Source organism: Xenopus laevis, chromosome 7L (assembly GCF_017654675.1).
Source record: "Xenopus laevis strain J_2021 chromosome 7L, Xenopus_laevis_v10.1, whole genome shotgun sequence".
Lineage (NCBI taxonomy): Eukaryota > Metazoa > Chordata > Amphibia > Anura > Pipidae > Xenopus > Xenopus laevis.
Window position 1 is genome coordinate 132,480,066 of NC_054383.1, and position 25,454 is coordinate 132,505,519.

Here is a 25,454-nt window from a genome sequence, read left to right on the forward strand (position 1 = left end):
CCGAAGAAACTGAAGATGGCGCCGAAGAGCTCCGCTGCTCTACTCTGCATGAATATGCCAAGGTGCATTACAGGGATAATTTTTCTACTGAGTTACTAAGGAGGGAGAAAGCATTGAGGGGGCCAATGGATGGAAGGGGATGGGGATTTTTGAGTTCTCCTTTCAGTCTTAGATGTGTGGAGAGGAGCTGTCTGGAGGAGGATGATGGAGGCCATTCCAGAACTTTGGGGGTTCCCAGGTATAATTCCTGTACCAAGGCCCATTGCAATTATAGTTACTGGAAAAAGAAATACATATGTTCTCTTGCAGCAGCCCCTGGGTCTTCAGCAGCACAAGTTGTTTTACACTTCATTTCATTATTTATTTCTATAAGAACTGATCTATCCGGTGTTCATTTGAATTGTTAAACCTTTCCACTATGTAATGGCACGATCGGATTGGCCAGACAGGCGGGTGTGTGTGATTTTTGAGTCTGGACAGTATACAGAATTAAGCTAAGTACCTATTTCCTTGTATATGGCCATACCCTATGGGAAGCAGAAACCTGATCGGTCAGATTGAATTTCCATAAGAGGTTCAAGGACAAAAGTTTAGTGCATACAAAGCAGCCATAAGACATGAAAAACAAAACTTTGTTGCTTTCCACGTCCATATGAATATTATCCTATCAGGAAGGGCCCTAAGGTATGCACATGGGGGCCCAATGTACCAAAAGTACTTGTTGAGGTTTTGGTTCATTGTGTATAATATTGTGTCTGTATTCATAAAGAACACCCAAACAAACAAACAAATGGACAAGCTCTCTTCTTTATACATAAGATACATTTACTAAGAATATTGACACATTACAAAAAGTTGAGTAAAAAACTAAGTTTTTTTCTCAATAAAACCATTATTTTTATCTAAGAAACTCATTGTAAGGTGTGTTATAAAAACTATAATCTCTGATACAGACAGTCCTATATGAATATAGGCAAGAGCCCCCCATTTCCCCAGCCCAGCCCCAAATCTCCTGTGTTTTAGGGTGCAGCACATGTGAGGTGCCCCATCCCAGACTAACTGCACATGTTTGGGCACTGCAGCTTTATTCCATAATAAGAAATTTAACTTCAACATGATCCGACTTTAAGGCCTCAGCTCTATGAGAGGGACGTCGAATGGGTGAAATATTAAAATGTGCAATGTTTGCTATATACAGTAGCCCATAGCAACCAATCAGCATCTAGCTGCCTTTTTAGAAGTAATGATATGATTGGTTGTTATGGGTTATTGGAAACTTTTGCTACATTTCCCCATAATAGTTGTGTTTTTGAAAAGTACATAAATAATAGAAGTAAATGATTGTATGATGATATAGTAACTCTATACATAAAGTGATAACTGCTCTATATTATCCACAGCCGGTGCCTCTGGGATGGTCAGCGAGTACTTTGGCTGCATCCAGGGCTTGAGGAGGTGGATGGGATGTTCCCAGATAGATCTTTGTTCTCAGTGCGGCCCTAAGGAAAATGCATATATTATGTATGAAAGAGTGCAGAAACCATGATATTATATTTACTAAGATCCCTCAGGTTGCAACCCCTTCCTTGCCCTGTTTCATTGTGAAGTGATGGATTCTGGGACTTGAATTCCCTCCAATTGCACCAACCCCCTATGAAGATGGACTTCATGTCCAGGAACAAGGTGAGTGAGGGGTTGCTTTACATTGGGAGCCTAAGGAAGGAGGGGCTAATAAGGAGGACATTATAGGGTTTACACCTACAGTATATAGTGTAATATACAGGCCAGGAGTTTCCTGCCCACAGGGCCCCCCTTTCCACCAGTTTTGGACTATGCCTACTAAAGCCCAGCAGAGAAACGCACATCAAGGCCCACTCTCACAAATATTGGGTACGAAGAGAATGGGCAGGACATGGTTGAAAGCAACTATTTATATTGGGGAAGATAAGAAACCATTTAAACAATGAAGAGGGAATGTACGAGAGTATCGACCCAATGAAGGGCACAATCTATTCAATTAGAAGAACACAGAGGGTAAATGACTACAGATATTTATTGGGAAAGGCACAATGACAATAACTGAAGGGAGTCTGATGGAGAGAAGAAGATGGGCAAAACCATTAAAAATTGGGGCAAAAGCACAAGGGAGAGGGCTGTGGGATGCGGCACCTATATTGATGGAAAGGATAGAAACAAATAAAGGGATTCCAGAAATGTTAAAGAGAGGAAACATGGGAATAGGAGAACAAGGAGGGGACCTAGTTGTCTTTTCTATACTGAGCATCCACTTTTTGGCAACAATCACTGTTAAAAAGAGCCTAAAGCCATAAAACTCGCATACACTAACTGCAATTCCACAAATAGATACAGTATATCCCCAGAACATGGACATATACCCTCCAAGCAACTTTATTATTGGACTCGTCTAGGAACCTATGTGAACACTGTAAAGCACTTTTATATTCATACATCCCACCCCTTTACCTGAGGCTGCTTCTGGCTTTTCTTGGTCTTGAAGAAATCTGGCTTTTTTGTCTGCTTCTGTTTATTTGGACCAGGAAGACTGGACTGGCTTTTCTTGGTTGTGAAGAAATCCGTCATCTTTTGCTGCTTCTGGTCATTTGGATCAAAAACACTGGACTGAGCTGCTCTTTTCTTTGGAGTTTTCTTTGCCTTTGGCTGCTGTGCAGAGCGGAGCTTCTCCAGCTTTGTGCGGATCTTTGTCTCACTGTGGAAACCGCACAGCAAATGATTATACTGAGGATATATCTGCACCAGCTCACCCATCAACTGCCCTCTGCCAGCTCAATATGGAAGTGGTGGCTGAACCAATGAGCTTTTGGCTTTCCCTCTTTATAATAAAAGATTAGGGAATCAAGTGCACAGGGAGGGTAGCAGATCTGCAAGTACAGGGGTAGCAGGGGGTGCATCTGCATGACTTGGAGGATTTAGTTACATAGTTACATAGTTGAAGATTGAAGTAGAAAAGGTTTTGTGTGCATCCCAGAGGATATATGTGCACCTGGAAAAAGTGGGAGCAGGAAGGACCCTGGGGTGGGGGCTTGAGTTCGATACCTGCACCAGGGCCAGTGGCAACCTAGTTATGCAACAGGAGAGTAGCAGAGGGCCCAGGGGGGCTATATCAATGAATGTGCACAAACTAATACTTTTCCATGGAAGAATAACAATCTATATACACTTAGGGGGTTATTTCCTAAAATCTGAATGCTTCTCATGTTTTAAAGGGATTCTGTCATGATTTTTATGGTGTGGTTTTTATTTCTAAATGACACTGCAAATAATTCACTGTGTATTTAGTGTATAATAAGTGTATTTAGTTGTAATATTGGTGTGTAGGTGCATCTCAGGTCATTTTGCCTGGTCATGTGCTTTCAGAAAGAGCCAGCACTTTAGGATGGAACTGCTTTCTGGCAGGCTGTTGTTCCTCCTACTCAATGTAACTGAATATGTCTCAGTGGGACCTGGATTTTACTATTGAGTGCTGTTCTTATATCTACCAGGCAGCAGTTATCTTGTGTTAGGGAGCTGCTATCTGGTTACCGTCCCATTGTTCTGTTGTTAGGCTGCTGGGGGGAGGGGTGATATCACTCCAACTTGCAGTACAGCAGCAAAGAGTGACTAAAGTTTATCAGAGCAAAAGTCACATGACTGGGGGCAGCTGGGAAACTGACAATATGTCTAGCCCCAGGTCAGAGTTCAAAATTAAATATAAAAACATCAGTTTGCTCTTTTAAGAAACAGATTTCAGTGCAGAATTCTGCTGGAGCAGCGCTATTAACTTATGTGTTTGGAAAAGAACATTTTTTCCTATGACAGTATCTCTTTAAAAAAAAAAACAACCAAACTCAACCAAACTCCCATCCACTAATTTATCTTATTTACTAATAATTTAACTTGAAAAACTTGGTTTGAGAAAAATCTTGAAAAATTGCGAAAAAAAATCTCTAAACATTTTGAAAACAAATCTCGAAAATTTGTGGGTCAATTCGAATAATGTGACTTTTTCAGATTGTCATGCATTAAACCCAAATTCATCAAGTCTGACGCCCAAAAAGCTTGATTTTTTCATGATATCACCTGAATTCTTCGGATTATCGTACGAAACCCAGCGCAGACCACTATATCTTCAAATTGTAAAAGGGGCATCTGCCATTGACTTAGACATGAACTCGGCAGGTTTGAGATGGAGTATGTTCAGATTTGGAAGTTTTAGCAGCCTCGGGGTATAAAAACTCAAAAACTGAGTTTTATTTTTTCCATTAAAAATGTGAGTTTTCCCCTTTAATAGCCCAACCAGATAAATTAAAGTTTTCATAAATAATCCCCTTAGTGTATATACATGGAGTAACCTTTTTGAGCTGTCCTGGTAAATTCTGATTTTTCTGTATTTTGTGTACTTTTGTCCCTACAACCAAAATGTATCTAGAACAAGCTGACAACATAAAAGTAATTTGAATTCACTCAACATAAACATATACCAAAAAATATAGAAAAAATACAAATAAAAAAAAATAAAAATAATGAAGACCAAATGAAAAGTTGCTTAGAATTAGCCATTCTATAACATACTAAAAGTTAATTTAAAGGTGAACCACCCCTTTAAGAGAGAGGGATAGATACACTTTCATTTTCAGAATGCAATTTAAAAACAACAGCATTGTACATGTAGAATACTTCTTAAAGGGACAGCACACCACATTATTTCAACATTAGTCCAGTGAATCTATTGTTTATTGTTGAAAAACAGGTAAACTGAAGCTCCTCCATGTTTGGTCCTTGTGAGGCAGATAAATATGTTACCAGTGCCCAGATAATTCCATGTGTATATAGGTTTTACATGTAGTGACCCTGAGTTTTGTGGATATTTACTCAGGGAACCCCTCCTGTAGTTTAGACTCCGAAGTGGGCCTTAAAGGGGTTGTTCACCTTTCAACACTTTTGTTTTCAGTTCAGTTGGTTTCAGACAATTCAACAGAAATAAAGATTTTTTCCAATAACTTTCTATGTTCTATTTGTCGTAGTTTTTCTAAGACTGAAGTGTAAAGTTTAATTTTTCACCTTCTAAAGCAGCTCTGGGAGGGGGGTCGCCGAACCTGTAAACTGTTCTAAATTGTTACATTTAAGTGATACATTTCTTATCTTTGTCCCTGCTGAGCAGAATCCCTGGGTTTAATTAAAGGCAGCTGTTAGAACTGATACAATAGTTACTAATACTCCAGAGATGCTGCTGAGAAATGGATCAACTAATGGAGCAAATTGTTACAGGTCAGAATCTGCACCTGAATTACTGAGCTGCCAGACTCAAACAGCAGAGACACCAACATTCAACTTTAAACTTAGATTTCGGAAAAACAGTAAAAAATAAAAAATGGAAAGTGATAAAAAAAAAGTTGTTAATTCTGAAATTGAACTTAATAAGGTGAACAATATATGTAACACAATTCAGGAAGTTATTTCCCCTTTGTCTGGGTTACAGTAAGTGGTTTGTTTAGGTAATAAGTGTCCAGCAGGTGGCGGTATTGGTGGATATAAAATGTGCTCAAGGTCTTTCCTGGGACCTCACCTCTCTGGGAGGTTGTTACAGGCCCAGGGCTCCAGTTTGGGTTTAACTTAGATAAGACTAAGCTAGTATTAGTCAGTCCAAGGTTATAGTTGCTTCAGGAGCAAGAAGGAGGCTCAGGGAAGATAGTGAGTAGCCTTTCGCTCCAATGAGGAGGAACAGTTGGGTTGGACCCCGTGGTGTGTAAGCCACTAGTGCAGGGATTCCAGTGGGTGAGTTGAGGACCAGGTAGGGTGCCAAGATACAAGACCTCAGGCTGAAGATCACAAAGAACAATTGCTTTAGGAGTGAGAGGGAGGCTCAGAGAAGGTAGTGAGAAGTCTTTCACTCCAACGAGGATGAATAGTGGGGTTAGGACCCGCTGGTATGTGAACCACTGGTGCAGGGATTCCAATGCAGTGTTGGGCACCAAGATACAAGACCCCAGACTGAGAATCCTATAAGAATAGCTTATTACTCTCAGGGAGAAGTTGCCTCAGGGGTCTGGTAACTTACACTTTGTCTATTTCACCTCTGGGAGGAATCTCTCCCCATTGTATGTGTGATGTGCCTCAAACAAAGTGACTGCAAATTTCTTTATGAAAGTGTTCATTGTTAGTAAAACCTGTTATTTGCTGCAAGAAACAATTCTGGGATCTGGATCCTTTATTAAAAAGAGGCAGTGGCGTAACTACCAGGGGTGGAGAGGGTGCGATGGCACCTGGGCCCGCACCCTCTAAGGGCCCACCGGAGCCATGATAATGGATATCGTGGGTGGTTGGGCAGGGGGAAATTTTACAGCGCACGCGATTCATAGGGGGGAGGGCCCGACAGGGGGGCCCAGGTGCTCATCCTATACCAGGGCCTGCCGGTGAGTAGTTACGACACTGAAAAGAGGAGAACATAAGCTACAGGGAATTGCTCGAGTACAAGTAGGTCAGTGGCACAACACAAGTCTAGTCCCGTATACAAACTGAAATCACATATCTCAGGCCCACCTATGGGTGCTCTACAATCACTTATCTACTTCTCAAGGACCAAACATGGAGGAGCTTCAGTTTCCCTCAATCAAATCAAATGAAGCTGCTTTTGTCAGGAATTGATGAGCTGTTATAAGGGACATTCAGGAGGTAACACCGGTGGACCAAAGAGCCAAAAACGGGTTCTGTCTCTAAGAAACAAGGACATACGGGAACCTTAGGGGTAGAAAGCAGCGAGTCCCGGTCAGAATGACTTACTTTAAGTGTTTTTCATGTGACAGGAACTGAATCAGCTTCTCTTCATCTGGGTCTTTCCAGTTCAGCTGAACCAGACTCACATCAGTTACAGACGGCCGGAGGAACAGCTCGATTGCTTCCCGATAACAGAAATCTGCAGGAATGTGATTCTTGGCCGAGAGAAAGAGAGACATCCATCTTAACCATCAATTTAATACAGGTATGGGACTTGTTATCCAGAATGCTTGGGGCCTGGGGTTTTCCGGATAACGGATCTTTCTGTAATTTAGATCTCAATACCTTAACTAAAAAATCATATAAACCCAATAGGCTGGTTTTGCTCCCAATAAGGATTAATTATATCTTAGTTGGGATCAAGTACAAGTTACTGTTTTATTATTACAGAGAAAAAGGAAATCATTTTTACAAATTTGGATTATTTGGATAAAATGGAGTCGATAGGAGTCGGCCTTCTGAGCTTTCTGGATAGTGGATCCCATACCTGTACTGTAAAAACAGCCTTCCCTAACAAATTGAGAGTGCTGAATGAGCTTGAAGGGATTAAATGAGACCCCAGTAGACAGGTCAGAAGCAGTTCATAAGCAGAATGAGGGTCTCGGTGTATTTCTCACCTTCTGTTTAATGGTCTTTACAATGTTCTTGATGCTCCCATGTTTGTGCATCAGCTCCAGAGCTTTCTTTATGCCTTGGAATTTAATTTTCTCACAATAGTCACATCCCAGCAATATGCACAGCTCCACAAACTGGGGTGATAAAAGTCATCATTACGGGTGCAAATAGCAACACCCCACGTTGCCCAGTGACCCCCAATCAATAATTAGCATTTAGGGGTGTAATGCAGCCATTACCCCCCACTTACCCACCTGCTCCATACTCAAGTTCAGCTGTTTTAGTAGTTTCGGTAGATTGTATTCTTTTACATTCCTACAAAATAAAGTGCAGAATAACTGTCTGTCTCCCCCACTGTGTTACATTATGTATATTAAAGGGCTGGTTCACCTTTGGATTAAGTTTTTTTCCCATATGTAATATAAGGGACTAAGTTTGCCATGGAGCAGTAACTAGTGATGGACAAATAAATTCGCCAGGTTCTAATTCGCGGTGAATTTCTGCATTTTTGCCGCCAGCGAATAAATACGCAAAACTACAGCGAATTAATTTGCGAAACCGCAGTGAAAATTCGCTGCATCAAAAAAAATTGCCGAGCGTCAGAATAGTCGCGTGTAGGGATGCACTGAATCCACTATTTTGGATTTGGCCAAACCCCCGAATCCTTTGTGAAAGATTCGGCCGAATACCAAACTGAATCTGAATCCTAATTTGCATATTTGCTAATTAGGGGTGGGAAGGGGAAAACATGTTTTACTTACTTGTTTTGTGACAAAAAGTCACGTGATTTCAGAAGGATTCGGCCTAATCCGAATCCAGCTGAAAAAGGCCGAATCCTGGCCGAATCCCGAACCGAATCCTAGATTCGGTGCATCCCTAGTCGTGTGCATAAAAATTGCCGCGCTTCAAAATTATTCGGACGCCCATTGACTTTAATGCATTTGGACAAAAATTGTCGCGGGCATCAAAGTTGACGTGCATCTAAATTATTTTGACGCCCATTGCCTTTTATATAAACTATAGTAGTACTTATCTGTTATCTACTGTGTATCCTGTGTTTGAATGGCTGCCCCCATGGCTACACAGCAGCTTGTTTATATAAACTATAGTAGTACTTATCTGTTATCTACTGTATATCCTGTGTCTGAATGGCTGTCCCCATGGCTACACAGCAGCTTGTTTATATAAACTATAGTAGTACTTATCTGTTATCTACTGTGTATCCTGTGCTTGAATGGCTGCCCCCATGGCTACACAGCAGCTTGTTTATATAAACTATAGTAGTACTTATCTGTTATCTACTGAGTATTCTGTGTTTCATTGGCTGCCCCCATGGCTACACAACAGCTTGTTTATATAAACTATAGTAGTACTTATCTGTTATCTACTGAGTATTCTGTGTTTCATTGGCTGCCCCCATGGCTACACAACAGCTTGTTTATATAAACTATAGTAGTACTTATCTGTTATCTACTGAGTATTCTGTGTTTCATTGGCTGCCCCCATGGCTACACAGCAGCTTGTTTATATAAACTATAGTAGTACTTATCTGTTATCTACTGTGTATCCTGTGCTTGAATGGCTGCCCCCATGGCTACACAGCAGCTTGTTTATATAAACTATAGTAGTACTTATCTGTTATCTACTGTGTATCCTGTGCTTGAATGGCTGCCCCCATGGCTACACAGCAGCTTGTTTATATAAACTATAGTAGTACTTATCTGTTATCTACTGTGTATCCTGTGCTTGAATGGCTGCCCCCATGGCTACACGGCAGCTTGTTTATATAAACTATAGTAGTACTTATCTGTTATCTACTGTGTATCCTGTGCTTGAATGGCTGCCCCCATGGCTACACGGCAGCTTGTTTATATAAACTATAGTAGTACTTATCTGTTATCTACTGTGTATCCTGTGCTTGAATGGCTGCCCCCATGGCTACACAGCAGCTTGTTTATATAAACTATAGTAGTACTTATCTGTTATCTACTGTGTATCCTGTGCTTGAATGGCTGCCCCCATGGCTACACAGCAGCTTGTTTATATAAACTATAGTAGAGTTTCAGAAGCAAACACACCAGTTTTACTAGTGCAGAGCAACATTGCACTATATTTGTATAACTTTAAAACACTTAAATGTTTTGATGTTACTGTTACTTTAATCAAATCCAGATGCTGAAACGACTTCAGGTGAGCAGTGCATAGCTGTATAGAAATCAGTGTAGGCAGCAGTCTGCACCCGAGGTGATTATCAGCCCCACAACATCGCCTAGTAAATGTATATACTAAGAGTGTGCGCCTATAGACCAGATCCAGTATTATTCGAAGAGTTCCATTCAATTCTTACTCACCTCCCGTCATTGGCCTTTAAGTTCCGTATTAGGCGGGTGCTTCCAAACGGCAGGGCGTCCATGTCTTCTGTCACTGTGCCCCATGCCAAGCCGTGTTTGACTAGTGCAGCGCACGTGGCTTCTGCTTCACCCGTGGCCTGTGTAACCGGTTTGTCAAAGGGAGAAATCATCAAACACCTTCAAGTTAACTTTTAGTTTGTTATAGAACGGCTAATTCTAAGCAATTTTACAATTGGTCATTTTTTCTTTTTTTATAGTTTTTAAATTATTTACCTACTTTTTCTAACTCTTTCCAGCTTTCAAATGGGGGTCACTGACCCCATCTGAAAAACAAATGCCCTTTAAGGCTACAAATGTATTGTTATATATAACTTATCTTTCTATTCAGGCCTCTCTTATTCATATTCCAGTCTCTTACTCATATCAATATATGGTTGCTAGGGGAATGTGGAACCTAGCAACCAGATGGCTGAAATTATAAACTGGAGAGCTGCTGAATAAAAAGCTAAATAACTCAAAAACCACAAATAATAAAAGAAAATGAAAACCAATTGAAATTGTCTCAGAATATTAGTCTCTACATCGTACTAGAATTAAGCGAATAAGTGGCAGAGTGATTAGTTGGTGTTGATAAAACACATCATTTATACATTTATTGAGAATCTGCAGTTAGAAGACACACAGCATTACCTGTATATAAGGAACTCCGAGGTATTTCAGCATTGTCTCTAAGTCGTTTTTTCCCTTGTGTCCTGTGGGTGGCACAAAAGAGCTGAAATATGAGCAACGCAACAACTAAAGGTTCCTGGTATTACTGTAAATACAGAGGAGGCTACTGGCTACAACTGAAACTGTCTGGAGCACTCCAAGCTTTTGAAGGTTCTGAAAGCACTTTGACTTATTGGGAGCCCTGTAAGAACTTGAGAGTTATATTGGCTTTGGGAAACAATTTAGGAACTTGAGAGTTCTGTTGCCTTTGGGAAACAGTGTAAGAACTTGAGGATTATATTGTTTTTGGGAAACAGTGTAAGAACTTGAGGATTATATTGTTTTTGGGAAACAGTGTAAGAACTTGAGGATTATATTGTCTTTGGGAAACAGTGTAAGAACTTGAGAGCTCTGTTGGCTTTGGGAAACAGTGTAAGAACGTGAAAGCTATGTTGGCTTTGGGAATCAGGGTAAGAACTTGAGAGCTCTGTTGGCTTTGGGAAACAGTGTAAGAACTTGAGGATTATATTGGCTTTGGGAAACAGTGTAAGAACTTGAGGATTATATTGTCTTTGGGAAGCAGTGTAAGAATTTGAGGATTATATTGGCTTTGGGAAACAGTGCAAGAACGTGAGAGCTCTGTTGGCTTTGGGAATCAGGGTAAGAACTTGAGAGCTCTGTTGGCTTTTGGAAACAGTGTAAGAACTTGAGAGCTCTGTTGGCTTTGGGAATCAGGGTAAGAACTTGAGAGCTCTGTTGGCTTTTGGAAACAGTGTAAGAACTTGAGAGCTCTGTTGGCTTTGGGAATCAGGGTAAGAACTTGAGAGCTCTGTTGGCTTTGGGAAACAGTGTAAGAACTTGAGGATTATATTGGCTTTGGGAAACAGTGCAAGAACTTGAGAGCTCTGTTGGCTTTGGGAATCAGGGTAAGAACTTGAGAGCTCTGTTGGCTTTGGGAATCAGGGTAAGAACTTAAGAGCTCTGTTGGCTTTGGGAAACAGTGTAAGAACTTGAGAGTAGGGATGGGTCAACTTTTTTGCCTTGTTTTGCGCGGGAAATGATGCCAATAGACTTGTATGGTGTTGTGCGTCAAAAAAAAAAAAAGACACGCGTCAAAAATATTTCACCGCGCAACAAAATATTTTCAACGCCCATAGAGTTTAATAGGCATAGGTGACATTTCGCTGACGGCAAATTTTTGGCGAAATGAAACGGGTCAAATTCGCCCATCCCTACTTGAGAGTTATATTGGCTTTTGGAAACAATGTAAGAACTTGAGAGTTCTGTTGTCTTTGGGAAACAGAGTAAGAACCAGAGTTCTGGTTTCTGGGCACTAAGAATTAGGGAACTTCTTTCTTCTTATTCTGGGAGCAGAATAAGCAACTGAGAGTAGGGTAAGAATAGACTTGTATGGAAACTGGAAGTTGTGTTACCTTTTGGGAGCAGTATAAGTACTTCAATGCTGACTGCAACAATACCCAATAAACTCAGCACTGTATCAGGAATTCATGATTCCTAACCATGTTAAATTAACTTGGATTATCCAGCTGCACTGTCCAACATAACAATGACCTCGACAACCGAGCGGACCTCTCCCCGTTAAGCCCACCTTAAGGTGGGAGATATGGGGCTGATCTGATCATGGGCCTGATGATTGGATCGCATCGGTGAAAAATACAGGACCACATCAATGAACCAATGCAGCCCTCGATCTGATGGGATTTTTAAACCTGCCTGATCAACATTGGCCCAATTTCCAACCAGATATTGATCTGGGAAGCCCAGACAGAGGGCTCCATACACTGCCCAATAAACTGGTCTGTCATCGGCTTATATCGGCCCTTCTATGGGCAGCTTAGACAATGTAGCACCTACTAACCAGCAGAGCAAATAGGCAAATTCACCATGGACTAACTGCATTGCCCAATGTTGAATGTAATAGACATATAACTGAAGGCAAGTGCAATTACCCTAAGAGACACCTATTAATTATATGATTGCATAACCCAGTGCTCAAACTTAGCACTCAAATTATTTAATTGACTAGTGTACCCCAAAACCACCAAGGTGCCCAACTCAGCACCAAACGACCCACCAAATAAAATTGTAACCATACTGCAGTGTTATCCAATCACTAGTCTATGTACCATATGGCAAAATCAAGGACATGGACTTACCTGCATTGGATTTTCCAGCAGTGTTTTCCTGAATGAGAAAATGGAAAAACAGTTACCGCAATATCAACATTTTAAAGGATTTGACCATTAACAGGAGGAGCATTAACGCTCACAGTTATTAGCTGAACGTTGATGGAAAAGCTCAACAGAGAGCAAAGTTTAAGGCTGAGAAGTCTGGCACGTATCTTCTGTGGATCTTGAACAAGATAGAATTCACTAGGGGATGATCCCAAAATGCAACTCCAGTAAATGTCAGATCAGGTGAGTTTTCTTAGCTATAGATCAACAAATGGGAAAATTCCATCCACCTAGGATTGCCATGGATCATGGATGAAGGCCATGCTTTAAGTCTACTCAGGCAAGTAGTGTAATATAACTATGGGCAAAACGGTTCAAGGATCAACCAGAATTGACCCAACACTTTGATGCCAAACCGAAGATAGATTTGGTGCATCCCTTATGGAAATGCCCTGTGCATTATGGTACTTACACTTACCTTTCTGTGTTTTAAAGCAGGAGGCTGCCCCTCAAATACATACACGGGCTTGATCCCATTCTCCAGCATGTAAACTGTGCGATAGAACATTCCCTGCAAGACACTGACAGAACTCAACTGTCATATCACTGGCCACTTTTAGACAGTCTTATAAGCACTGACTGCCTGCTTAGTCTGAGGGTGAGGGGTGCAGAGAGTCTCCTGACCCGAAATACTTTCTTTGTGATGCCCAAACCCTTAACTTTACGCTGACGCCCACCCTTGTCATGTTGTACAAAGATTGGGACCATGTGTGCCTATTTATGCTCCTTTGTTGGATATAGTAAAGCCCTATTACTCTATAACAATGTTTTATAGTACAAGTGACACTAATCACTACTGAGTGTTACAGGTTATTTGTGGCTTTTGTGTGTTTTATGTATCTAAACAATAGAATGGAAAAGCTGCACCATGAAACACAAACCTTAGGTCTTCCCCATATCGATTTTGTATAGTAGGAATTGCCGAATTAAACTGGTAAATGGCCACAGAGGCATCAATAGCGAGAACCCGACCTGCAAGAGAACAAGGAAACCATTATTACTGTGAGGCACCATAGTGGGCAGTTAATGAAGTTTATACATTGTCCTGGGTACCCCTGGAACTATAGCAGGGTGACTGTTACCCCAATGTTTCTATATATCTGTAACCTTGTTATGAGCTAAGGGGGCCCAGTCTGAAGGTCAGTTAGGGGGAGATTTGGGGTGAGTGTTTATTTGTGCCCTGGGTACCCCTGGAACTATAGCAGGGTGACACCCCAATGTTTCTATATATCTGTAACCTTGTTATGAGCTAAGGGGGCCCAGTCTGAAGGTCAGTTAGGGGGAGATTGGGGGTGAGTGCTTATTTGTACCCTGGGTACCCCTGGAACTATAGCAGGGTGACTGTTACCCCAATGTTTCTATATATCTGTAACCTTGTTATGAGCTAAGGGGGCCCAGTCTGAAGGTCAGTTAGGGGGAGATTTGGGGTGAGTGCTTATTTGTGCCCTGGGTACCCCTGAAACTATAGCAGGGTAACACCCCAATGTTTCTATATATCTGTAACCTTGTTATGAGCTAAGGGGGCCCAGTCTGAAGGTCAGTTAGGGGGAGATTTGGGGTGAGTGCTTATTTGTACCCTGGGTACCCCTGGAACTATAGCAGGGTGACTGTTACCCCAATGTTTCTATATATCTGTAACCTTTTTATGAGCTAAGGGGGCCCAGTCTGAAGGTCAGTTAGGGGGAGATTTGGGGTGAGTGATTATTTGTGCCCTGGGTACCCCTGGAACTATAGCAGGGTGACTGTTACCCCAATGTTTCTATATATCTGTAACCTTTTTATGAGCTAAGGGGGCCCAGTCTGAAGGTCAGTTAGGGGGAGATTTGGGGTGAGTGATTATTTGTGCCCTGGGTACCCCTGGAACTATAGCAGGGTGACTGTTACCCCAATGTTTCTATATATCTGTAACCTTGTTATGAGCTAAGGGGGCCCAGTCTGAAGGTCAGTTAGGGGGAGATTTGGGGTGAGTGCTTATTTGTACCCTGGGTACCCCTGGAACTATAGCAGGGTGACTGTTACCCCCAATGTTTCTATATATCTGTAACCTTGTTATGAGCTAAGGGGCCCAGCCTGAAGGTCAGTTAGCAGGAGATTTGGGGTGAGTGATTATTTGTACCCTGGGTACCCCTGGAACTATAGCAGGGTGATACCCCAATGTTTCTATATATCTGTAACCTTGTTATGAGCTAAGGGGGCCCAGTCTGAAGGTCAGTTAGGGGGAGATTTGGGGTGAGTGTTTATTTGTACCCTGGGTACCCCTGGAACTATAGCAGGGTGACACCCCAATGTTTCTATATATCTGTAACCTTGTTATGAGCTAAGGGGGCCCAGTCTGAAGGTCAGTTAGGGGGAGATTTGGGGTGAGTGTTTATTTGTGCCCTGGGTACCCCTGGAACTATAGCAGGGTGATACCCCAATGTTTCTATATATCTGTAACCTTGTTATGAGCTAAGGGGCCCAGCCTGAAGGTCAGTTAGGGGGAGATTTGGGGTGAGTGATTATTTGTACCCTGGGTACCCCTGGAACTATAGCAGGGTGATACCCCAATGTTTCTATATATCTGTAACCTTGTTATGTGCTAAGGGGCCCAGCCTGAAGGTCAGTTAGGGGGAGATTTGGGGTGAGTGATTATCTGTGCCCTGGATACCCCTGGAACTATAGCAGGGTGACACCCCAATGTTTCTATATATCTGTAACCTTGTTATGAGCTAAGGGGGCCCAGTCTGACGGTCAGTTAGGGGGAGATTTGGGATGAGTGCTTATTTGTGCCCTGGGTACCCCTGGAACTATAGCAGGGTAACTGTTACCCCAATGTTTCTATATATCTGTAACCTTTTTATGAGCTAAGGGGGCCCAGTCTGAAGGTCAGTTAGGGGGAGATTTGGGGTGAGTGATTATTTGTGCCTGGGTACCCCTGGAACTATAGCAGGGTGACACCCCAATGTTTCTATATATCTGTAACCTTGTTATGAGCTAAGGGGGCACAGTCTGAAGGTCAGTTAGGGGGAGATTTGGGGTGAGTGCTTATTTGTACCCTGGGTACCCCTGGAACTATAGCAGGGTGACTGTTACCCCAATGTTTCTATATATCTGTAACCTTGTTATGAGCTAAGGGGCCTAGCCTGAAGGTCAGTTAGTGGGAGATTTGGGGTGAGTGATTATTTGTACCCTGGGTACCCCTGGAACTATAGCAGGGTGATACCCCAATGTTTCTATATATCTGTAACCTTGTTATGAGCTAAGGGGCCCCGCCTGAAGGTCAGTTAGGGGGAGATTTGGGGTGAGTGTTTATTTGTACCCTGGGTACCCCTGGAACTATAGCAGGGTGACTGTTACCCCAATGTTTCTATATATCTGTAACCTTGTTATGAGCTAAGGGGGCCCAGTCTGAAGGTCAGTTAGGGGGAGATTTGGGGTGAGTGTTTATTTGTACCCTGGGTACCCCTGGAACTATAGCAGGGTGACACCCCAATGTTTCTATATATCTGTAACCTTGTTATGAGCTAAGGGGGCCCAGTCTGAAGGCCAGTTAGGGGGAGATTTGGGGTGAGTGTTTATTTGTGCCCTGGGTACCCCTGGAACTATAGCAGGGTGATACCCCAATGTTTCTATATATCTGTAACCTTGTTATGAGCTAAGGGGCCCAGCCTGAAGGTCAGTTAGGGGGAGATTTGGGGTGAGTGATTATTTGTGCCCTGGGTACCCCTGGAACTATAGCAGGGTGACTGTTACCCCAATGTTTCTATATATCTGTAACCTTGTTATGAGCTAAGGGGGCCCAGTCTGAAGGTCAGTTAGGGGGAGATTTGGGGTGAGTGTTTATTTGTACCCTGGGTACCCCTGGAACTATAGCAGGGTGACTGCTACCCCAATGTTTCTATATATCTGTAACCTTGTTATGAGCTAAGGGGGCCCAGTCTGAAGGTCAGTTAGGGGGAGATTTGGGGTGAGTGATCATTTGTAGCCTGGGTACCCCTGGAACTATAGCAGGGTGACACCCCAATGTTTCTATATATCTGTAACCTTGTTATGAGCTAAGGGGGCCCAGTCTGAAGGTCAGTTAGGGGGAGATTTGGGGTGAGTGATGATTTGTAGCCTGGGTACCCCTGGAACTATAGCAGGGTGACACCCCAATGTTTCTATATATCTGTAACCTTGTTATGAGCTAAGGGGGCCCAGTCTGAAGGTCAGTTAGGGGGAGATTTGGGGTGAGTGCTTATTTGTACCCTGGGTACCCCTGGAACTATAGCAGGGTGACTGTTACCCCAATGTTTCTATATATCTGTAACCTTGTTATGAGCTAAGGGGCCCAGCCTGAAGGTCAGTTAGCAGGAGATTTGGGGTGAGTGATTATTTGTACCCTGGGTACCCCTGGAACTATAGCAGGGTGATACCCCAATGTTTCTATATATCTGTAACCTTGTTATGAGCTAAGGGGGCCCAGTCTGAAGGTCAGTTAGGGGGAGATTTGGGGTGAGTGTTTATTTGTACCCTGGGTACCCCTGGAACTATAGCAGGGTGACACCCCAATGTTTCTATATATCTGTAACCTTGTTATGAGCTAAGGGGGCCCAGTCTGAAGGTCAGTTAGGGGGAGATTTGGGGTGAGTGTTTATTTGTGCCCTGGGTACCCCTGGAACTATAGCAGGGTGATACCCCAATGTTTCTATATATCTGTAACCTTGTTATGAGCTAAGGGGCCCAGCCTGAAGGTCAGTTAGGGGGAGATTTGGGGTGAGTGATTATTTGTACCCTGGGTACCCCTGGAACTATAGCAGGGTGATACCCCAATGTTTCTATATATCTGTAACCTTGTTATGTGCTAAGGGGCCCAGCCTGAAGGTCAGTTAGGGGGAGATTTGGGGTGAGTGATTATCTGTGCCCTGGATACCCCTGGAACTATAGCAGGGTGACACCCCAATGTTTCTATATATCTGTAACCTTGTTATGAGCTAAGGGGGCCCAGTCTGACGGTCAGTTAGGGGGAGATTTGGGATGAGTGCTTATTTGTGCCCTGGGTACCCCTGGAACTATAGCAGGGTGACTGTTACCCCAATGTTTCTATATATCTGTAACCTTTTTATGAGCTAAGGGGGCCCAGTCTGAAGGTCAGTTAGGGGGAGATTTGGGGTGAGTGATTATTTGTGCCTGGGTACCCCTGGAACTATAGCAGGGTGACTGTTACCCCAATGTTTCTATATATCTGTAACCTTGTTATGAGCTAAGGGGGCCCAGTCTGAAGGTCAGTTAGGGGGAGATTTGGGGTGAGTGCTTATTTGTACCCTGGGTACCCCTGGAACTATAGCAGGGTGACTGTTACCCCAATGTTTCTATATATCTGTAACCTTGTTATGAGCTAAGGGGCCTAGCCTGAAGGTCAGTTAGCGGGAGATTTGGGGTGAGTGATTATTTGTACCCTGGGTACCCCTGGAACTATAGCAGGGTGATACCCCAATGTTTCTATATATCTGTAACCTTGTTATGAGCTAAGGGGCCCCGCCTGAAGGTCAGTTAGGGGGAGATTTGGGGTGAGTGTTTATTTGTACCCTGGGTACCCCTGGAACTATAGCAGGGTGACTGTTACCCCAATGTTTCTATATATCTGTAACCTTGTTATGAGCTAAGGGGGCCCAGTCTGAAGGTCAGTTAGGGGGAGATTTGGGGTGAGTGTTTATTTGTACCCTGGGTACCCCTGGAACTATAGCAGGGTGACACCCCAATGTTTCTATATATCTGTAACCTTGTTATGAGCTAAGGGGGCCCAGTCTGAAGGCCAGTTAGGGGGAGATTTGGGGTGAGTGTTTATTTGTGCCCTGGGTACCCCTGGAACTATAGCAGGGTGATACCCCAATGTTTCTATATATCTGTAACCTTGTTATGAGCTAAGGGGCCCAGCCTGAAGGTCAGTTAGGGGGAGATTTGGGGTGAGTGATTATTTGTGCCCTGGGTACCCCTGGAACTATAGCAGGGTGACTGTTACCCCAATGTTTCTATATATCTGTAACCTTGTTATGAGCTAAGGGGGCCCAGTCTGAAGGTCAGTTAGGGGGAGATTTGGGGTGAGTGTTTATTTGTACCCTGGGTACCCCTGGAACTATAGCAGGGTGACTGCTACCCCAATGTTTCTATATATCTGTAACCTTGTTATGAGCTAAGGGGGCCCAGTCTGAAGGTCAGTTAGGGGGAGATTTGGGGTGAGTGATCATTTGTAGCCTGGGTACCCCTGGAACTATAGCAGGGTGACACCCCAATGTTTCTATATATCTGTAACCTTGTTATGAGCTAAGGGGGCCCAGTCTGAAGGTCAGTTAGGGGGAGATTTGGGGTGAGTGATGATTTGTAGCCTGGGTACCCCTGGAACTATAGCAGGGTGACACCCCAATGTTTCTATATATCTGTAACCTTGTTATGAGCTAAGGGGGCACAGACTGAAGGTCAGTTAGGGGGAGATTTGGGGTGAGTGCTTATTTGTACCCTGGGTACCCCTGGAACTGTTACCCCAATATATCTTTATAGCTGGAATGGAGCTCAGGGACCCCAGGGTTAGGACTGAGGGACATGCAGGGGAACTAGAAGATTGTTAAACTGGGGAACTGGGACTATGAGTCTGGATTAGGCAGAACCTCTGGGCACTGGGTATAAGGGATCAGCCTGCACAACTAGTAAACAGTAAACAGACTGGGGGGACATCAATGAAAAAAAGCTGGTGGGAATAATCTGTGGATAAGGAATATTTGCAGGCCGCTGCTTCATGACACTGGGAAGGTGAGTGAGCGCAGGTACAGTCACAATGAGCAGCGGAGACATCGCTACAGACACAACAGATAAAAGGAAAACAACTCGCCGCAGTGGCTTGTGTCCCTTTAACTGCCGCGCGGCATGCTGGGAGCTGTAGTTTTTCATATGACGCAGTACTATATTTAAAAGCGGAGGGTTTGGCGCCTGAGAACTACAATTCCCACAATGCTCGCGTTGTGATCTGTCACGCCTATGTCAAGCCTTATATGCGATGTCAGTGTCAGATCTTCCCCGAGCGCTGCGCCGGGCACCTCGGTATTCCCTTGGCGAAAACAGCGAGATGGAGTCCGGAGCTTCCTGGTCGATCAGTTTGGCCAACTTCGTGATCCCCATGTCTGTCGGCTGCCGGGCTCTGCTGTGAGCGGAACTAAAGTGCGGAACTTGTGTTTCCTGCTTTGGGGCGTCCCCTGATTGTCTCCCGGGGCTGAGGAGTCACATGCGCCGCGTGTAGCGGGGAATTTAAACGGGAATCTGTCCGTGTCACATCCCTGGGCTTTTCCTTTGCTCCTACTCACCCAGCGCAGCTCCCGGGGCCCTGAGCGCAAATCCGTCTCACTGGGGTCGCGCTCTGACAGGGAATCGGGGTCGCCGGGCACATTCAAGGTCTCTTCTAGTTTTGTTCTTTGCTGAGTGGGACCCTTGTTTCTCTTACTGGAGCTGCTCATAATGAATCAATTGGAACCTCACACCCTGCGAGAGGAACAACAAGTCCAACCAATCACCAAGTACTGCCTGAATGTCCCCGCCTGGGCGGGGCTAGAGTGACCAGGGAAACGTTGACACAGGGAGCTAAGCAGGGGTGTGACTATAAAGAAAGTCTGACTGCTGGGGGTGTTGTAGCTAAGCAGGGGCGTGACTATAGATAAAGTCTGACTTCTGGGGGTGGTGGAGATATGCAGGGGCGTGACTAGAAAGTCTGACTGCTGGGAGTGGTGGAGCTAAGCAGGGGCGTGGCTATAGAGAAATTGTGACTGGTGGGGGAGCTAAGCAGGGGCGTGACTAGAAAGTCTGACTGCTGGGGGTGGGGGAGCTAAGCAGGGGCGTGGCTATAGAGAAAGTCTGACTGGTGGGGGAGATAAGCATGGGTGGTACTATAAAGTCTGACAGGTGGGGGAGCTAAGCAGGGGCGTGGCTATAGAGAAAGTCTGACTGTTGGGGTGGGGGAGCTAAGCAGGGGCGGGACTATAGAGAAAGTCTGACTGTTGGGGGTGGGGGAGCTAAGCAGGGGTGGGACTATAGAGAAAGTATGACTGCTGGGGGGACAGGGGCACAGACTGATAAACAATTGTACTACATGTTTGTAAAAAGTATTTATTTTCCAAAAGTTTTAAAATTATATTGCTGTGGGGCCAAAAAATCTAAGAATGAATTTATGGTTGTTGGGCAGAATTTCAGTAGGGAAGAAGCAGAGAAGGAGAGGGGCAATGACATATGAATGGGGGAGAGGGCAGAAGGCGGAGAGGGGGAGAGAAAAGAGAGATTGAACATGAGGAGAGGAATAAATATATTTTGTTCATAGAGGAATAAGCAGCAGAGAACAAAGGTGTTTGGGGTCTCAGGGACAGACAGGGCCATTTCAGCCAGTTGTACTAGAGAAACGTGGGCAGATACTGGTAACCATGGACTAATGGAAGGGGTTAAATGCATTTGCTTTTATTCATCTCCAATTCTCTGTGGCACATTTCTGTAGAGTTACAGCCCCAACTCATTCTTTTACTCTACTGTGGGGGGGTGTACAGCTCCCAGAAATAACACTAAATAGCAATGGGGTGTATTTGTGCTGCCTTAATAAACAAGAACCCAGAAAACACAAAACATGAGTAAATCCCATGTATGGCCATCTCTGTGCCTGATTGGTGGAATACACTTCAGCTTAATGATCTCTTCCCCTTCTGTCCTTTTTTAAATAGCTTCTGTGTAGCTGCTCTGTAGCCCCAAATGGCGACCCCTGGTACCAACCTTAGTGTTGTCTTCTCAAACATCTCAGTCTCTGCTGTGTGTCTGTGGGCTGCTTGCCACTCCTTCCAGGTAAGAACAAATCCATTTCTTTGTATTGCATCTTGGTTTCTTTTCCTCCTTTATTACTGTACAATTCTTTTAGTTACCCTTTCTATAGTTGTTCCCTTGGGTTCTGTGATCCTTGAAGGCGTTACTGGTTCATCTTGCAGTTTGTCCCAGCAAGTCTGATCACAAGCTTCCTTCTCACCTTCTATAGCCCTCCTGTTATGTTATAATTCAGTAAGACTGGGCCAGTAATGAAATAAATCAGATATAGGATTAGTAGGAAATCTGTCCCTTCATTTGACAGAGAAATGCCATTAACGGAACGGTAACACCCAAAAATTCATGTTTTTTTTAAAGGAATGACAATATAATGTATTGTTGACCTGCACTGATAAAACTGCTGGGTTTACATCAGAAAGAAGTACTACTATAGTTTATATAAACAAGCTGCTGTGTAGCCATGGGGGCAGCCATTCAAGGACAGGATACACAGTAGATAACTGATAAGTACTACTATAGTTTATATATACAAGCTGCTGTGTAGCTACAGGGGCAGCCATTCAAGCACAGGATACACAGTAGATAACAGATAAGTACTACTATAGTATATATAAACAAGCTGCTGTGTAGCCATGGGGGCAGCCATTCAAGCACAGGATACACAGTAGATAACAGATAAGTACTACTATAATTTATATATACAAGCTGCTGTGTAGCCATGGGGCAGCCATTCAAGCACAGGATACACAGTAGATAATAGATAAGTACTACTATAGTTTATATAAACAAGCTGCTGTGTAGCCATGGGGCAGCCATTCAAGCACAGGATACACAGTAGATAACAGATAAGTACTACTATAATTTATATATACAAGCTGCTGTGTAGCCATGGGGCAGCCATTCAAGCACAGTATACACAGTAGATAACCAATAAGCTCTTAAGAATCCCATTGTATACTACAGAGCTTATCTGCTGTGTATCCTGTGCCTTATTCTCCTTTTTCAGCTTTGAATGTTGGATGAACAGGCACATGTGGCCCCTGACATTCCCTCTTTGTATCTCTATTCCTACAGGAGCACAGAGGGGCTGCTGCTGGTTTCTTCCTCCAAGGTCTGGCCTCCATTCTGGCCTCAGGTTGTTTCCTGGCTCCTACTCTGTTGCACTCAGACGATGATTCCTTCCTCAGCTCGGCCTCCTGGAGTGCCACCACCATAGGCCTCCCATTACTGGCCTTTAGCTTCTTTTGGATAAACGGTGATCACTCCACGGCCAACATGATACTAAGTGCCGCTCTGCTCCTATCTGCCAGCTGGGACTACATGACTCCGGAAAGCCGTACGTTTGCAGCCCACGCCAGCTATGTTGTCTCATCTCTGGGGATCCTGATGGTCTCCATTTTCACTGGGAATGGCTATGGGGTACTTGGCAGCCTAGGACTGGGAACCGCTGGCCTCCTGTCCTCTCTGAAAGCTGAGAAGATTCTGCCCGTCCCTCTAGAATTGACAATGAACTGTCTACACGCCACTTCCTTCCTCTCCTTTTCTGTTGCCCTAAGGAATCACCAGTCTGATATTCAGTGAATTGGTTTCTAAGTGTGATGGGTGGGACCAAGAACATTTCCTTTACAGGGGTTTTTAAAGGGATGGTTCACCTTCACATTCACTTTTAGTATGTTATGGAATGGACTATTCTAAGCAACTTTTCAGTTGGTCTTCATTATTTCTTTTTTATAGTTTTTGAATTATTTGCCTTCTTTATTTGAACCTTTACCAGCTTTCAAACTGACCCCATCTAAAAAACAAATGCTCTGTAAGGCTACAAATGTATTGTTATTGCTACTTTTTATTACTCATCTTTCAGTCTATTTCCTATTCATATTCCAATGAGTGGGACTTTGTGTGTCTCCCCAGTAACCCCTGCTCCATCTGTACCTGCAGCTGTCTGGGAACCCCTTAAAATGAGAAGTTGTGTGGCCCAATAGTGGCGGGGAATTACAGTGTGTTGGCATTTGCTATAACTCCAGGTGCAAGTGTCAGAGCACTATGGGGTAGTAAAGCATATTTATAGTTACATAGTTAAATTGGGTTGAAAAAAGACAAAGTCCATCAAGTTCAACCCCTCCAAATGAAAACCCAGCATCCATACACACATCCTTATAAAGGATTCGTATCCAGGGTGTGGTCTGCACATGAGGGTGCAAGGTAGAACTATCTTTACAGGGCTCTGTTGTGGCCTCTATTTCGGGGTTGTAAATGGGGTGCAAGTTAGAGTGGGGCAGGGGGGTCCCTGGGTGCCTCCTCTTTCCCCTCATGAATACAGTGCTGGTGAATCCAGGTAGAGCTGCATTCATGGGGGGAGGGTGCAGGTCTCTGTTGTGAAGTGTACAGACATGGAGCAATGCTTCAAACTGCAGGTTGTGGTACAAAGTGGAAAAAACATGGGCAGTTGCATCTGTTTCTGGCACTTTGCACCCCTGCACTTATTACATGACCCCCACTGTGACAACTGGTTCTATTTGTTATGTGTTAAATCTTCATGCGTAATAAAGCTTCCCTTGGGCTTTCACACCAGTCACAAATAGAAATGGCACAATAAGGCTGCAGTCACTAAATTCCCATGATGGAACATAATTGGATACACTGGATACTCAGTGCTGGGAATGAACCCTCCATGGGTGATGTTATACCCTCTAGTAGTTACCCACAGTCAAACGAGCTTTCAGTTGTTTGACTTGAAGTTGACAGACCAAAGGTATATGCTGGTTGGTTGTCTTCTACTCCACCAACAACCAAACCTCTCCTACCCCACCTAGTTCTCTGACACTCCAAGTCCTCCATTCCTAAACAACTGTATTTGCTTGGCCATGGATAGTCTTTATTATTTTGGAGTTGAACGCCCAACAGTTGAGCTTCAGGTGGATCTCAGTGGTTCCTAGCGGACATGAACGTGAGCCTACACCACTGGGACGGATGGAGATTCTTTATGCTTTCAGATGATAAATAAAGAGAAAATGGAGCAGGGCCTCCAGAATATTCTCTCAATAAAAATGTGTTTGAAAATCATGTGGTTGAATTAGTTCTGTGACTGTTGGGCTACAGGGAATAAGCCAGGAATGGACGAGTGTTGCGTGTGAGGTGGAGCTGCTCAGGGTGTGTGAATAAAAGAAACTCCTCAAAGGAGGCTCACTGGATGGTTTGTAAAAAAGATATGGGTGCCCACTTGCATTTCCCTTTACTAGCGTGCCATTACATAGGTGCAAGTTGTAGCCCTGCTTTAGGGTCTTGCTGTCGTGTCTTGCACCTAATGTGCTGATCAAAGCACCAGGTTGTACAGGTATGAGATCTCTTATCTAGAAGGCCGTCTCCCATAGACTCCTTTAATCTTAATAATCCTAATTTCCTTTTTCTGTTAATAATAAAACAATAGCTTGTTCTTGATCCCAACTAAAATATAATTAATCCTTATTGGAAGCAAAACCAGCCTGTTGGGCTTATTTAATGTTTATATGATTTTCTAGTAGACTTAAAGGGGAACTGTCACCCACACATAAAAAGCTGTATAATAAAAGTACTTTGCATATTAAACATGAGTCAGAATACAGATGTATGGTGGGTTTTTCCCAAAAATTAAAAAACAAAACAAAAGTATATTAAAAGTATAAAGTCATTTATTAGGACAAAATGTGGCCTCTTTTTAAGTGTGGTGCCCCACCTTTATTTAAACTTTACTATGGGCTAAATATGCATCGCTCATCAGTTTATTTTTCTATTAAACATAAAAATCTTTTTTATATTAAAACATCCATTTCTGTTCTCAATGGATATAGAAATCTGAGCTGTCAATCATATATAGGCAGGGAAGAATTTATTTTCGTTTAGCGTTTTCCTAGATATGACATCACTCCTCACATTACCCCCCCCCCCTCCTCTT

General features: G+C 43.5%; 1 protein-coding gene across 1 annotated transcript; it reads right to left on the reverse strand.

Moving 5' to 3' along the window:
- Positions 1 to 1,275: 1,275 nt before the first annotated feature.
- On the reverse strand, positions 1,276 to 19,902 carry LOC108696916 (flap endonuclease 1). Its single transcript, XM_018226619.2, has 11 exons — positions 19,771 to 19,902; positions 13,603 to 13,693; positions 13,140 to 13,242; positions 12,644 to 12,671; positions 10,449 to 10,510; positions 9,759 to 9,895; positions 7,662 to 7,722; positions 7,410 to 7,541; positions 6,799 to 6,947; positions 2,485 to 2,728; positions 1,276 to 1,499 (listed from the first exon to the last, which is right to left on the reverse strand). Exons 1-11 carry the CDS (start codon positions 19,850 to 19,852, stop codon positions 1,419 to 1,421), a joined length of 1,170 nt encoding a protein of 389 aa, XP_018082108.1. The 5' UTR covers positions 19,853 to 19,902; the 3' UTR covers positions 1,276 to 1,418.
- Positions 19,903 to 25,454: the final 5,552 nt, after the last annotated feature.

What these genes read in the sequence shown, in the direction of transcription:
- LOC108696916 (XM_018226619.2), bottom strand. Translation starts at nt 19,852, where the DNA reads ATGGGGATCACGAAGTTGGCCAAACTGATCGACCAGGAAGCTCCGGAC. An exon ending in TTCGCCAAGGGAATACCGAG is followed by an intron (nt 13,694 to 19,770) that starts GTGCCCGGCGCA and finishes GTTCTCTTGCAG; the next exon opens with GTCGGGTTCTCGCTATTGAT. An exon ending in TCACATGAAAAACACTTAAA is followed by an intron (nt 2,729 to 6,798) that starts GTAAGTCATTCT and finishes CGGTTTCCACAG; the next exon opens with TGAGACAAAGATCCGCACAA.